This window comes from Etheostoma spectabile, chromosome 3, assembly GCF_008692095.1.
Source record: "Etheostoma spectabile isolate EspeVRDwgs_2016 chromosome 3, UIUC_Espe_1.0, whole genome shotgun sequence".
Taxonomy (NCBI): domain Eukaryota; kingdom Metazoa; phylum Chordata; class Actinopteri; order Perciformes; family Percidae; genus Etheostoma; species Etheostoma spectabile.
Window position 1 is genome coordinate 10862866 of NC_045735.1, and position 16191 is coordinate 10879056.

The 16191-nt window shown below is 38.8% G+C and overlaps 1 protein-coding gene and 1 long non-coding RNA gene across 2 annotated transcripts in view; one reads left to right on the plus strand and one right to left on the minus strand.

Annotated features, from left to right (window-relative positions):
- The window catches only part of LOC116680140 (uncharacterized), an 8112-nt gene extending 4446 nt beyond the window's left edge, over positions 1-3666 (plus strand). Inside the window, exons 2-3 of the long non-coding RNA XR_004329649.1 lie at positions 3137-3396; positions 3655-3666. This is a non-coding gene — a long non-coding RNA (uncharacterized LOC116680140). The remainder of the gene's footprint in view (positions 1-3136; positions 3397-3654) is intronic.
- LOC116679956 (mitochondrial intermediate peptidase) overlaps positions 1-16191 on the minus strand; it is a 28014-nt gene that overhangs the window by 7026 nt on the left and 4797 nt on the right. Inside the window, exons 10-18 of the mRNA XM_032509387.1 lie at positions 16021-16073; positions 15449-15602; positions 15107-15184; positions 14655-14862; positions 13829-13938; positions 12641-12715; positions 12037-12153; positions 6879-7000; positions 5022-5095 (exon numbers count right to left, since the gene is read on the minus strand). Of these exons, the coding sequence (XP_032365278.1) occupies positions 5022-5095; positions 6879-7000; positions 12037-12153; positions 12641-12715; positions 13829-13938; positions 14655-14862; positions 15107-15184; positions 15449-15602; positions 16021-16073 (991 nt within the window). The remainder of the gene's footprint in view (positions 1-5021; positions 5096-6878; positions 7001-12036; positions 12154-12640; positions 12716-13828; positions 13939-14654; positions 14863-15106; positions 15185-15448; positions 15603-16020; positions 16074-16191) is intronic.

The following is a 16191-nucleotide window of genomic DNA, read 5'->3' on the forward strand; positions in this document are numbered from 1 at the left end:
CATGGAGGCTCTTTGTTAAGTAAGTGCCTTCACAAGAAGAAAAAACTGCAATGTTATTGAGAATAAACCCTACACAACTTAGTAAACCAACCTCTTAATGTGTGAGAACTTTCACCACCTAAACACGCATAAAATGAATCTGTATGAAAATCTGATTTTGCAAAATCAGATTTTTGCAAGTTAATATGTTCACATTCTAAGAAATGTACCGGTATCTACTTTGGGTCTAACATGTTTTTTTTTTTTAAAGAAATGTTTAAGCATAGGGATGATTTATTGCCACGGGAGAAGTGTGACTAATGGTCGGTCTATACGTCGGTCCTTACTGAAATAACTCAACTCTTATGTGGATTTATATTACATTTGGCCATGAATGGTCCCTTAAATATGAGCCTTTCTGACTTTAGTGATGCCCTGACATTTCCTCAAGCCCCACCATGAGGTTCACATTTGTGGTTTTAAGTGACATATTTCAACTACTTTTGGATGGATTACCATGGAATTGGCAGGAAATGAATTATAACTGAAGAATAACTCTGATGATCCTCAGACTTTTCATCTAGCACCTTCATCAAGTCAAAGCTTAAATGTGTTTAATACTTGAATAATATATATAATAATTTATATAATATGAATAAATACCTGCAAAACTAATGACATCCCCATCAAAAACACCAGCCCACGAAAACATAGCGGACCAGACGCAAGCTTTTATTTTTAGGACAGGAAGTACCCAGGCTGCAGCCATACCCGACTCAAATATCCTTTCGATCCCGGTGATTCTTTGTGAAATTGTGCAACCGACAGCCTTTTCAAGTCATTTGAAAAGGAAGGAGTGGTAGCATGCAAGCTCCCAAATTAACGCTCGTCTGAGAAATGGAGTTTCGGATAATGTTCAGCTTCGGCAGCTTAACCTACGCTAAAATATACAATGACTGAGGAAGCTTAGTGACGAGTCCATAGCAACCAGGTCACGTGTTGAATTTGTTATTACCCAGTGGGCTTTGTTGAATGGTCTCAATGTGTTATTGTTTTATTTCATGTGAGTACTAGTTTATCAGGGGAGTAAATTTGTATTTGAAGTAATGCAGGAAGTGTGCATTTAGTTTCCATGCTTATTGTCTTTCCACAACAATGTTATGATGAGAAAGCAGATTTTAGTCATGTATGTAAAGGTTGTATAAAAACAATGGGTATCTGTATGTCTTTACCAAGCCCAAACCAGAACAGAAGGCATCAATAAATGGTTGGGGAGGGTCATGCCTTTTTCCCCCAATCATTTTGGAAGGTCATAGAAAAATGTATTATTGGCAAAGGGAGGGTTAAGTCTTTTTTGACTAAAGACCCAATAACTCTTTCGGTAGCCCCTTAAATAAAAACAGTCCCTAAACTACCATCAGTAAATCAAGAATGGGACACTTCCCTCTGAACATGCACTGTATGGTGCACTGAACGATCCTTTTAATCACAAATCATGTCTATTTTTAAGTAAGGGATATAAATTATTTCTGCAGCTTTTACAACTTTGTTGGGAAGTTCCTCTTCTCCAGTTTAGATTGAACTCATTGTCACAAAAGTGCTGTGGGACTGAACAGACCACCGTGCTCTTGGAGTTTATTAGCGACTATGCGAGCAACCATAAGAACTATTCAGCCACTCTGCCTCCGGACAAAGAACTCGGCTACCAAGCTGTGGATCCATTTTCTGTGCTCAGCGGTCGGGTCTATGGGAACAGTCTGGGCCATGAAAGCCCTCTCTGTGGCAGGAGCCGAGGTTCAGTTTAGTCAGTCGATGACCTTTCACTCTCGCTTTCCCTTTCTCTCCATTTTCTTCCCTCTTACTCTTACTTTTTCTCTGACTTGCTCACTCAATCCTGATGCTGCTGCTCTGGGTTTAATACCCGAGTTTACATTTCAACACCGTCTTTCCTGGGAAACATCCAGTAGCGGGGAGGGAACCATGCAGATAAAGACTGGCCTCTGATTAGCCTTGCTGGGCCTGCTCCGGTTCCCTGTGTGCCCTTGTGCCCCTTCTACACCCTCGCCGAAGGGGATAGCAGGGAAATGTTACACACCTCCATTTACAAGGGTCTTTGTTTGAAAAGATTATGTGTAATGGATTGGATCTGGATTCTATGTCCTTCCTCTAGTCTTCTACTCTTTTTGGCATACATATAAAAGGGCCCTTTTTTATTCAAAATCCTTTTCCATTCCCCAAAAGGAAATCAAGATTGTCTCTATGAACCTCTCAACCCACAGCAAATGGTGGTGAAAAGCTAAATGTTTCAGCACATGCACTTTTATAACTCTGACTATGGTTTTCATGATGTTAAGGTCAATAATGAGGACATATAAGGCCATCAAATGGCAGGTTGGCCGGATGGATCTTTTAAAAAAATATGGAGACATTTACTTAGTTTGAGCATTTCTCCAGACATGGAATAGATTTTATGATGATAAAAAAAGAAATAAATAGGTTTTCAGATGATTATTATAAATGCAGGTGCACAGAGTGGCCTGAAAATATGTATTAGGGAAACTGCCAAAATGTGAACCTGGAATTCACATCTAACCATTTCAAGGCTCTTTTAATTTGATCTACATGTTTCGTTATAGTATTAAATTATTTTGTATTGTTCCCCAAGCGGACATTTTTACGGTATTGTACAATGACTTATGGCTGGGAAAGACAGCCAGAGGGATCAATATGACCCTGATAACTATTCTCCACACAGGGCCTTGGCCTTTAATTAGAGTTGCATTCACTTCAAAGGGAGCCATGAAAGCAAATATTGTCAGTTTAACAACAGTTAATTGGACAGTAGATCTAATAACAAGGATCTGATCTGTTGGTGGGTGTAATTTCAGAGGCTGGGCACAGCCCTGGTTGGAGCTGTCAGAAGGACAATCCGAGGGAGGAGGGAGAAGGTGACCCTGGGGGAGAGATTTACAGTACACTCCCAAATGTCACCCAATATTACTGCTCCCTCTCCTCTCACCTTCTCTTCTGTTGTCCTGTCTAGACATGCCACAGTGACTGCTCAAGGAGGGGAGGAGGAGTGATGGGAGGATGAAGGGACGAGGGCAACAGGAGGAAGTAGTTTGTTTTGCTTGTCACGCCAATATTAAAGTTAAAGTGGATTTATAGTGTGTTCCATTTGTACTCGGAAGTCAGATTTCCCAAGGTCAAAGTCGGAAACACGCCCCCTGACCTCGGATTTTTGAGCTTGGAACTCGGACAACCACCAAGTACCCCAAGCTACAAATCCAACATGGCTGCTTCGTGCATCAACAGTTGTGAAACCTGTGGTAACATACAGATATAAGCACTTTTGTCCTATTTGTGTCTTACTAAATCAGTCATACACACAGTGCTGTCCATCTACTATCAGTGTTGGTATGCACTAAAAAAAGTGTAATGCATTGTTAAAAATTGGCGTTGCTAACAATGGCTAACCCAGCTGGAGCTAATGAAAACAATGAAAATCCGAATTGTAGATGGAACGCATTCTACTTGGGTGTGACGTTATTCCCAGCTTTGGCTTACGAGGTAAATGAAATGCACTATTACTACAGTTTGATGGTTACAAACTTATAAAAACAACAGACACTCAAGCACATAGCCATGCTAGCAGTTCTGTGAGGCTATACTGAGTTGCAGCGCTGCTTTGAGCTAAATGCTAATATCAGCATGAGAACATGCTGTTGTTTAGCAGTATATCGTTTGTCCACCATAGTAGTTTAGGGTGTTAGCATGCTAACATTTGCTACTTGGCAATAAACACAAAGAACAGCTGAGGCTGATGGAAATGTCATTAGCTTTGCTGGTATTTGGTCATAAATCAAAATGTAGAACAAACTAAAATTTTGACCTGATGATGGTCAGAGGATCACCAAAGTTATTAGGAGTTAATCCTGAGGGGAATATTACATTTCATGGCAATCCATTTGACATTTAGTTATTCGATAGTTAGATATTTCAGTCTGGACCAAAGTGATGGACCAACTGAACGACGTTGCCATGTCTAGAGCCATGCTGCTTGGATGACTGAAAAAATGCTGGTTAAACACAAAGTGGAATGCACCAATCTGTGTTTTCAGCCCTGCCGAGTCAGCAGTTTTTAGGGCTCAAACCTGTAATCATCCAATGTCTGTCTTTCCTGCCTTTTGGATTTGTACTGTGCTAAAAAAAAAAAACATACAGCATAATGCGTAATGTTATTGATTTAAGATTTAAGTTTTTTAAAGCAGAGCAAATAAGTTATAAGACCGTAACAGACATCAAGAAGACTTGTCAATAATACTTAATATATAAATAACTATTTGCCCCAAGTTATTGCTAATTGATAATCTTCCTGGGAAAAATTGGGTTGTATTATGATACTTGTAATAAATTACAATGTTTACTGTTCTATTGTTTTATTTTATCTATTTATTGTGTAATCTCTCTTTGTCTTCTGTAATTTCTCTATCATTTTATTAACAAGACATATATAACAACTTGATCCCAATGAAATTAATCTTGTCAATTGTGTAAAAATGATAACAAATCAAAGTACTAGTTAACAATATATTAATTTAGTTACTTTATCATTATTAATTTTACATTATGTGACTTTTTATGTGTGGACATTTTCCCACCGACTCTAATTGTAACTAGTAGTCAGTATGTTTTTCCAAGAATGTTGTTCTGCCTCATTTGGGAGGAGACTTACTGGTGATACTGGAAGCTATTGGACTGACACTTTAACTCATAAGCTAAAGGAAGCCAAGAGATGAACTGGGAAATCCTGAACTATGGTACAAAACAGCTAAATCTGCCCTGGGGAGTACAGTACAAGGTGGAACGACTGTTGCCCGAACGCTGTGGAGTCAAAGGGTTAAAAATACTGGAAAACTAGGGCCTAGAAGTGCAATTCCTAAGTCTGATGTAACCCAAACATGTTGAGATGAACTGGTAAAAAAAGAAAAATAATTATTTCAGCATTTTAGGGGGAAAAAGGGTTGGATATGGTAAATTACCTTCCACCATCAGCATGGGCTCTTTGGCTCCTCCATGGGCTAGCATCTCCTGACGGTAACGCTCACCCATGTCCCTGACAAAAAGAAAGAGAGAAAAGGAAAGGTAAACAGAAATGAAAGCTATAAGGTTACAGACACCTGTATACTCCCCTGTCAACCCCTCCACCGCTGCCACTCAGAGCCCAGGGCAGTCTCCTAAGCTACTCGTTCATAACGGACAAGTGACAAGAAAAAGAGATCTGACAACTGCAGGTGGAAATAAAACAATGTTAGAGGGAAAGGGAAGATATGAAAACTGAGAGACAGCACACAACAAGAAAAGGAAAGAAAGGAAAAGGAAATAAAAAAAGATTGGCAGGGGGAAAACGCTGTAGGGCTTCACTCTATGGAGGAACGGTAGAGGCTTCGTTTTCAAAACATAGCCTTTGTGCTGTGTCCAGGGGCAAACACTTGTGTTAGGGGAGGGTCTGGATGCTGGTGAGGGTCTGTGAATTATAGCACCTGCCAAGTCGGCGTGAGTTTCATATTAATGTCATGTTTAATGTCAGGCAGCACAGACTTAAACAGTATCCAGGGGAAGGCAGCCTGTCAGGAGACATCTGTTTCAGCACTTTAAACACAAAACAGGTTTACGCTGTGCTTTTTGTGCGACTTTCTCACCAGGAACACAATGTAACGAGTGACTAAAAAGAGAGTTAAGACTGTAGGTTAACCAAAATGTATCTTATAGATCTGTGGAAACAGATACAGGAGCTGAACCTATAACTTTTCTAAACTGTAAATTATGCCTCTGAACCTCATAACCTAGTGATTCTACTGCTGGACACTTTCAATTTGGTTTTACTTGAAATTGAATCACTAAATTAGTAATTTTCATCACTGGAATACTTAATTTAATAAATATCAATTACAAAACAATGAATCTAAAATCATCATCGTCAAAGTTATCAGTTATCATCTGAAGTTATCAGTTATCATCTGAAAAGGAGCAGCGTCAAGATTTCTGAGAAAACATAAACCCATACTTGCAAACATTACACAAAAGGTACAGGAGATACATGCTGACAATCTCACTCCCTATGAAGATGCACCTGTAGCTGTGGAGGGTTAGGGTATAATGAAAAAGGTGAACTGCCGCACACACTTGCAATTCTCCACTTCAAGCAGGAAATGGCTATATATTGCTCATGTGATTTTCCCACTGAAAATATTCATAATATGCCCTACTTTTAAATAAATATATATATATTCAAATGTGCACATATGCCTATATGCACACGAAAATAAAGTTGTCTTATTTAATTTAACTCCATTATTCTGTATCTAAATCCAAAAATCATAAAGTAGCAACATGGAACCTACATTTATTTGCCAATTTCTCCACCTCACCACCTATACCTCCATTTTGTGCTAGTGGAGTTTGGTAAGTCAGTACCAATTCAGAATCCCGGTTAGAGGATTTGACCGTTAAACTTTGCTCGTTTGGGATGGCCCTTTTACAGTAAAGGTCTTAAAAAAGAGACACATTTTAATGCATTTAACAGAGGCTGCCACTATTCCTTTTAATTTAGCAATGAGCCTTGCCATAGAAAAAAAAAAACTTAGATTTTGTTGCTTTAACAAGGAGGATCAGTTTTAATTAATTTTATAAGAAGTAATTAAGTTGAGCCAAAAGTCTCAAATAAGAAACCTGTTTCCTCCCATATCCCCCCATACAAAAGTATATTGGATAGCAAATGCCCAAATTGAGCTTGTAAGAAGGTGAGGACATTAGAAGAAAGATGTTTTCCCTCCCATTTCTACCTACTTGATTTGATAGTTTGTTATTGAATTTTTAACCATAAGTAGCTGTCTCACCTGTTTAAAGGATCCTGTACGAAGCACTGTTTCCACACCATTGAGGCCACGGCCCGGGACATGAGGTAGGAGTAGTACTTGGCCCCGTAGCCAATCAGGTGGCTGAATCTCAGCTGCCATGCCTATGGAAGATATTAAAAACACATTTTAAATATTATCATCTTCACCTGAGTGAAAAGACAGTTTAAAATAATCTGGACGCCAATAGATTCTACTTCACCAGACTGGATGTGACAGAACAAATTTACCGAGAGGAAGAGAAGTGATAGAAGTTAACTCTGGCTTCCAAATAAAGAAATTACACAAAGAGAACTTACATGTGTCCCAAAACACTATATCAGCTATTGACTAAATTAAAAATGCTGGGTTTGTTGGCTACAGTGAGTGTGGTGAGGAAGCAGCTTGGCAGAGGGAGGACATCACAGCCTAAAAAGGCTTAAATGTTTCTGCAGTAAAAACGTAAAGTTTTAAAGAAGAGAAGCTGTTCCATGACCACAGCTAACTATTCCAGTAAAAGACACATAATGAGGCTGAAGATGTTAACTAAAACTTAAACTCAAAATAAAAACATCTTCAGATACTGACATTGAAAAACAAAACAAAAGGAAAATTCAGTTCTAGTTTTGGCACTGCAACTAAACAAGTGGATATTTAAAAAGTAAATCATAAAACTTAAATGTCTGCTGAAAAACATGTCAAACACTTTTTTCATCTTTAAGCTGCCTCTATTGTCTTTGTTAATGTCATTATATTGGTGTAATACAAACGTATTTTCCTCCAACAAACCTCTATAACAAAACATTAAATCACAACCTGCCAGCTCCTTCTTTAAAAGGACAAAACATGGAAATTCCTAAATGGTAGAAAGCCCCCTTCTCTCTTCTGTTCTCCCTGCAGTTGCCTGAGGGGGCCCCTTTCCATATCTATAAAGACAAGCTCTTTTATGATCTCTGAAAACGGGGAGTCTGGGGGAATTCAGCTGGCAAACACTCAAACATTCAGCCATTTAGAAAAGACAGCAGCTGCCATAGTTAACAAAACCATACCAGAATGCAGACGCCTCTTTCTACCTCCACATAAAATTGCAACTTTAAACACGTTAATGATTTAAACTCCAGCTGCAAGTGAATTAATTGTCTGAATCAAATGACGTAGATAACCTGTGCACTGTTTGTACGTGCCAGAGTAAGTCCTGGTACATTAAAGTGACTCTAATCTTTCTAGCCCAAAATAAACTTAATGATTAGAATGCCTTCTACAGCAGGTCACTGTATTTCCTGTAATCCTCTATTTAATTACCACCAAGTTGTTATGAAGAAGTTGTTAGCAAACTGTTAATAACTTACAAATGCAGTAGATATGAAGTAACATTAGCACTTATGTGGAGTCTTGTCTGTCCAATTTTCCCTCCACATTTATATATAACCTTTATTTAATCAACAGAGGAAATTATCTGACTCTGACAAAAACAATTGATTAAAAGAAGCCTAAAAGCCCCATAGAGATGAGTCAGACTTGAATAAAAGAAACTTGAGTTTAATATGATCCATTGTTAATATCGACTATGGCAGTTTTAATCAGATAAGACCCATTGAGACTGAGATCTAACTTTCAAGGGAGATCTGAGTACAGAACTTATAAGGCATTAAATACTTGTTTAATATTAGAAATAATATTAATGACATCTAACTATAGAGCGAGGACCCTCTTTGTGTCCGCTGTCTTTTAAATATCTCAAGAACAGTTTATCAAATCTACTTTGCACTTGCCGGGTGTATTGCTACCCACTGAACTTGACGTTTGAAATTTGGAGCAGTTTGGACAGTGTTGAATATTAATAACGATTAATGAAACTAAATATAGCCACCGCACTATAAAGGTTGAGGAAAAAACAAACCATGGCATAATGCAGGCTTCACTTCTTTCATGTCTACCCTTCACAGTAAAAGCCCAATTTCAATTCACTCAGAGCATTTCGCTAACGCAATAAAATTGCCAACACTAGATATCAAACTAAAGTCAGACACTATATTTTATCAGTTGCTGTGAGCTGTAAATTAGTCAATTTTGTGGGTAAAACCTGAATCTCCAAAGTAACAGGTAAACATTTCTATGTCCAAAGTAGAAGTACACATTAGGTAAGTAGTACACAGTTGGGGAGCTTGGAGGGTCCTTCTGCAAGTTATTTTGGTGAACAATGGTTCTGGAGAAAGCTACAAGCAGCAATACCACGGGCCAAGCCATCGGCCTGTTCCAAGCAGGTACGTTTTGAACGGGCACTGCACTAGTTGTAAAGATTGACCAAAAGTGTGTGTTCCAATTATATTGCCAGGGCGGTACTGTGAAATCAAATCACTACCTCTGCGTCTACATTTTATAATGACATACTGAGTCAGAGGTAGAAGGCATAGTAAAGAGAAATGGATCCTTGAAATTATTATCCATTAGTTCTAATAAAAATGTGTTAGCCTGGTCATGTCTATAAAGCAGTTTAAAGTCCTTGTGATGGAGGACAGGCTGAATTAAAATAGTGAAAATGGACAGCTAATCCAAAAACAGCCTCACCAAAAGATACCTGCTAAAAAAGGATATTAAATACACTTTCAAGATAAATAAATACCTTAAAAATGACGTCACTGGATTAAGGCTGCACAATATATCGTTTTTTGTTTAAATTGTCATTGCAATATCAACTGGTGCAATAAATATGTTGCAAAGGGCTGTGACACATCGCAAAAAACGCTCAGAGATTGTGTTAGTTGAAAGAAAATATCAGTAGAAAACTGCACTTTATAATGTATCTGACATTCTTTATCGGTGCCTTTAATGTTCAATTTACTGTTCAATAAAAGAATGTTGGAAATGATTTTCTTTCATTTGTTTTGAATTCAACAAGCGATATGTTGTATTTCAACAGAATACTGAAAGCAGCAGAACTGAGAACACTATTATATCTGTTGATTTATCACAAGTAATATTATTGAAATATTCAACAACGTTATCGCATATTTTCCTCATATCGTGCAGCCCTATACTGGAAAACAAAGTGTAAAAACCTTTGAAATTACTTGAGAGTTTAAACTGGGGGCTGCCTGCTCATCTTCCACCCAATACCGTTAAAAATGCTTAAGCTCGAAAGTGTCGACTTGACGAGACTCCTCTGGGCTGCGGTGACTTTAATAAAAGTAAACAGCACTCCAGAGAAAAGTCCTGGCTCAGAAAACCACGGGCAAGGTAAAGTGAGTTTGCTTTGTCAGCCCTACACAGCAGTGCTACAGTGCTTCTGTCATGTAAGTTAGAAGTCTGTTTGAGCTGTTAGGAGTTCATTCCACACACTGACAAAAAATTATTCCGGAGCATAAAAAAAAAATTGAAAAAAGGTCAACAAAAAGGGGTTTTGTGCTTTATTGTAGTTCAAGTTTAAAATCGATGAGAGAGCGAGCCTTTCATCTGAAGACTATTTGATTCCATTGTATTTCCGATGTGGTTTATGGCCACACATATTCTGGAAACAAATAAGCAGCTATTGAGGAGTTGTTTAGTGAGCTGTCTGAGTCTTTGACAAGAGGCTTTTAATGGTTAACTGATTTTCAGACTTCCAAGCGCCCCCTTTTTTCTAAACCCTTTGCCTTGCATCAAATGATTAATGTCAACTTTTGTAAGAGAATGCAAGTGGGTAACATGTCAGCAAAATATCCTTTTGATCCTTACATGCAAAAGAAGACAAAGTCAGCAAAGGCTTTTTACTCTGGTCCTCTTGTAAGTGAGATAAAACACTTTGTTCTTTCTAAACTTAACTTGTGCTAAGGTGCATTTCCACAGTTTTGAAGGGGAATGTGGATTATATGTTATGTAAGTATGCATTAAAAATGATGCTCATTAAAAAAAGAGGAGCGACCACTTGGCCATGATGCATTCAAGCCAAGAATCGCAGAATAAAGAAATGTCAACACACACGAGCAGAACACCTTGCTTTCTGACATTTATTTCCAAATATTATCTTCAGCTCAAGGGTGAGCATGTGGTCTATGTTACTCAAAGCTGATCCTCTCTCTCTGCACACAGCGGGAAATGATAACCATGCTTTATAAACTATACACGTCAGCATCACCCTAATGTTTATAATCTGTGGCTCTCCGTAACCTATTAGCCACTCCAATGTTCACTTTGCTGTGGAAACGTTTCCTGAGCCGTGTTTCCATGAGGACGGGTGAAAAGAGAGACACAGAGGGCGAATTTAAAAAAGAAACAAGTTTAAGTAGAGTCTGTCATTGGAGGATCTAAACAAATCTGTTTTCACTTGCTCTTATCCAATGATGATCCAATTCAAGAAACTGAGGCGCTGCAATCATCTGCAGTTTCTGTGAAAGTTCATATGAGGAAAACGATCCCGCTGCGGTTAACTGTGCACACAGAGGCAAAGTGTATGTTAGAGCTTTCAGTGTGGTTTGAAAAGTTGAAGAGGAACGACTGCGACAGTGGGAAACTATATAACATAAACCACAATCTCTAGAGAGGGAGCTACAAAGCAGTGCACAAGCAGGAGAGTGGGAGGACTCCTGTGAGGAGAAACACTGGCCGGCACACTGACGTTTGGGAGAATATACTGCAGTTGTGTAATCTCTATTCCTGATGGCACCCCACATAATTACAGCCCAGAGTTAATGCTCTATGAAGGCCATTCCTGGCTAAATTATGACTGTTTGATTCCCGTTATCCCTCCTGGCCTCATCCACTCGCCCACAGCTGCAAAAGTGGGGGAAATTGTGAGTTTTTTTTCATTAAAGGACCGAGAGGAAGACTTTTAAATATTCCCCCCAGGGAAAGCTCATTCAAAGTATACCTCTGCTTTGTTCTTTTAGTAGAGCTTCAAAAAAAGGCTTTAATCTCTTGAACGCTGCTGTGCCTGGGTAAAAAATATAAAACCAGAAAGAGATAGAGAGTAGAAAGCTAAAACAACTCGAGTCAAGTATGTGTTGTTTCTGTGCTGTGATCAACTAAGCAGTGAGAGGAGAGTCTTTAGGGACACATGCACAGAACTTTGCCTAAATTATCATCCACCTCAAGGACTGTAATGGACCTAAAGACACAGTCTTAAAAGAGACAGAAGAAGTCAAAGACAGTGCGCTAAATAGCACAAAAACAGTTGAGGATGTACCGTATTGGGCGTATAAGGCAAGCCGTAGAATTTCTGCTGCATCTCCTCCAGGATTTCTGTGGTGGAGCGGTTCTGAGGTTTGCTGTGGTAGATCTGGTCCAAGACAGCATAGAAAATCTGCCAGGAAAAACAAAAACACATTTCCTACCAAATCAGTGACAGACAACCATATTATAAGAAAACAAATGCAATGGGTTGCTCTGCAGTGGTATTTTATATGTTTTTAAACTCTATATATTTTCCATCAATAAGTTATTTTAAGCATTTTAGGACTGTGTAATCCCTGTTCCGTAAACCAGCTAAAAGACAGATAAGGCCAAAACTGGCAGCATTCAACAAGGTAAAGGGCTGATAAGGTTAAATAATTTGACCTAATATCTGACAAAGTCCGTATTGATTTCATAAACACCAAGTTGAAAAAAGAAGCTTGAGTTTCGCCCAATATGCTGGTAAATGTTTATAATTGTGTACATTAAAAGAGACTGGAGGCTTGATTATTCATCACTCAGTCTTTTTTTGTTTTTGTTTTGAGTTGGGTGTTCTTGAAAAAGTGAAAATTACTTTTAGATATCATATTAAGTGGTGTGTGCGAGGTTGGTCATACCTGCAGCTGGATGTCTGCGGCTCCGCACACCTTCTTTGACTCACAAAGGCGAGCCACCATGCTCTCAGGCAGAGGCTGAGCAGACAATGACAGACAGAATTATGAATTATGTGCGAACTAGTAGGACATCATTTTCATTTAATGAAAGTCCATTCTTTTTAATCATGTTTTTCAAGAGTAAAAACACATATCATACAATAGAAAGAGTGAACATAGAAAACAATCAAATCAAAAAAGTTTACAAAGAAACAGAAAAATGGAATTGTCACACCACTGCTACGTATTAAAAGCCAGACTCAACAGATACGTTCTGAGTTTGGACCTAAAAAGAGCTATATCTGTAATAGTGCAAATATCAGGGGGTAACTTGTTCCAGAGTCTCGGGGCAGCAACTGCAAAAGCCTGATCACCCCACCGTTTATACCTGGACCTTCTAAAACTCGCTGATTTGAAGACCGCAATGACCTGTTGTGCTCCCGGAAAGTTAAAATTTCAAACAAATACTATGGGGCCAGACCATTTAAAGCCTTAAAAACAAACAATGAAATCTCAAAATCTATTCTAAAATGCGCCGGGAGCCAATGCAGGGTGTAGAACAGGAGTGATATGTGCACATCTAAACGTATTTGTTAAAAAGCGAGCAGCAGCATTTTGCACAAGTTGAAGACGTGAGATGGACGTCTGATTCAGACCAACACAGAGAGCATTACAGTAGTCCAACCTTGAACTAATAAAAGCATTAATGGCCTTTTCTAGGTTGTGCCTGTTCAGGAAAGGATTAACTTTAGTCAGCAGACAAAGCTGGAAAAAGCTCATTCTAACGTTACTGAATGAAAAAAAAAAAAATGAAGATGCCAAAGCACCCAAACTCAAAGCTGGACCATTTTGCATGCCTGAAGTACCGAAAATAATACACTCCGTTTTATTTTCATTCAAATTAAGAAAGTTTTCTGAAAGCCACAACTTAATATCAGTGATACAACTAAGCAGGGAGTTTAGTGAGACACTGTCATTTGCTTTCATAGGCAAATAGATTTGCAAATCATCTGCGTAGCAATGAAAAGACAGGTTGTGCTTTCTTATAATAGCCCCTAAAATGATATGTATTGGAAAATATCCCTCCACCACCACTGAGTAATGTTTTTTTTTTAGTTTTACGTTGGTCTTTATTCTGAGGTTTAGGCGTACCTGTCCAGTTTCATAATGGCGTGCAAATTGGCTGAGGACTCTATAGTCGGTGGCAAAGTACTCCATGAGGATGGATGGGACTTCAGCAAAGTCAGTCGCACATCTGGTTCCTGGAGGAGAGACATCAAAGCTTAGACACACAAATTAAAACAAAAGGTCGGTCTGACGAACCAGACCCAAATTGACCTGACACAGAACTGCAATGTGCTCAGTACAGTACATCCTTTTAACCTTCCACAGATGTTTAAATCCGATATAAAGTACAACACCTGATTTAAAAATAGATTTAGAGAGGTAAAAAAGATAGTATTAAGACACCGGTAATGCAACTGTTATGAGCTTTCAGATACAATTGTTAATCAAGTAGCTTGTCTAAATTGCTGTAAAGATGGTGTCCGCTCAGGAACCAAGTCGAGGTAATGAATATTGTTATTATTGTAAAATAAATACTTTTGGGATCTTGAATTACCAGAGAGAAGAAAGTGATCAGCTTTATCTGACAAGGGAAATGGTATCAAATGACAAGGATAATCTAAAGCTTTCCTTGGGGCTACACTTAATCGGATTTACACTCCATTTTCACTTGCCACACTGTAATGAATAACCTATAGCTCCATATCATACATGATTCTAGCTTGTGACATTTGGGAACTGCATAGCCATCACTTTAAGATACAGAGCTCATAAAATGTTAAACATCTGCTTAATTGTCTGCCAGGTAAACAGTTTGAATAACACCTACTTAATGATACATGTGTACAATCCTCCATTACGTCTTAAGTAAGTTGCCCATGGTTACAGTGTCCAATCTGTGCTCACACCTCACCTGTCACATGCTGGTAGCGAGTGCGTCCCAGCATGGAGTGCATGGCATGTCCCATTTCATGGAAGAGGTTCTCCATCATGCCCGGCGTGAGTAAGGTGGGGGCGCTCTTGGTCGGGTGGGGCAGACTCAGCATCAGCACCACAACTGGAAGCTGGTACTGACCCGTTTCCTGGCACCAGCGGCCACCACGGATGGTGAAGTGACAGTCCTGGGAGGAGGAAGACAAGGAGGTGGTGGTGGGCAAGGAAGGTGAAATTGATTGAAAAAAAGATATGTAGACGCATGTAGTGAGCTGTCTGAGTCTTTGACAAGAGGCTGTAGACGCATATAATATCACTGAATTAATTAAGAACATAATATTGCAGTATTATTAAATAGGGAGAGGTCTATTTTCAGAGAAGAAGCTAACATGAAGATGTGAAGACTATATAGATGAATGTGTGTATGCGCACCTGTTGAGGTTTATTCTTCCGGTGGTAAAAGTCGCAGTAGATATATCCCAATAATCCCTCTGTCTCATGTACCACAGCCTGGGAAAACATACACACACACACACACACACACACAGACACACACACAGACACACACACAGACACAAAAGGGCCGCTTTAATAAATAACTCTTAAAACACAGTATTGAAAATCCTTTCTTTGAAATATATAGACCTTTGCTATCAGATTGTAGAAAACCCATCTACAACATAGGACATAGAACAGACTTCAACCAACATAATATTAGAAGGGGGTATTGATTTACCACAATCCCAGACATTTTGCCCTAACAGTAAGATCTACCAGTTTGCGGACATCCTCGCTCCAGACCTCTCCAGCACTGGGGTGTTCGGACATGAGGGACACACCGTACAGCTGAGAGAAGAGGTTGTTCAAACCCTCCATACAGGCACCCAGAGACAAATACGGACTGTATAGACTGGGCTCTATGTTGTACCTGCCATAAGAACAACATACATTAGAACAAAAGGCTTTTATTATTAAAAGCCTTATATGGATTAAGATCAACCCGTGTCTGAAAGTGGACTGAGGAGAGTGTCAAAAGTATTTAAAACAGCCAGGTTAGAATATTAGAATAATTTTCTCTCTTTCTCTAACAAATGCCAAAATGCCACAACTACAAACAGAAAAAACAGGATGAAGCAGCAGATTATACCAGATCATATTGTCCTGAATTAAAAAGGAGTTGGTGAGAACTCCCATGCTTCTCCCTTAACACCTTTTGTAACATCTGACACCTGAGGATGAGCTGAGACCCAGTAACAACTTACACCTTGGTAGAATATGGAATTACAAACATCTAAAAACCATCACAAAGATACTGATTAAGATGGCTTTGTCAAATGACTACTCACCTTTCAGCACGCAAGACACCACTGAGATACGGATGATCCCATGGCATGAGCTCCTATAAAATAAGACCAGGAGTATTTTATTTACATGTTGTATCAAACAAATGATACTAAAATAGACATAACTGAATTATAGTGAATCTAAAATAGACTAAAAGTAATTTATGTTAAAAC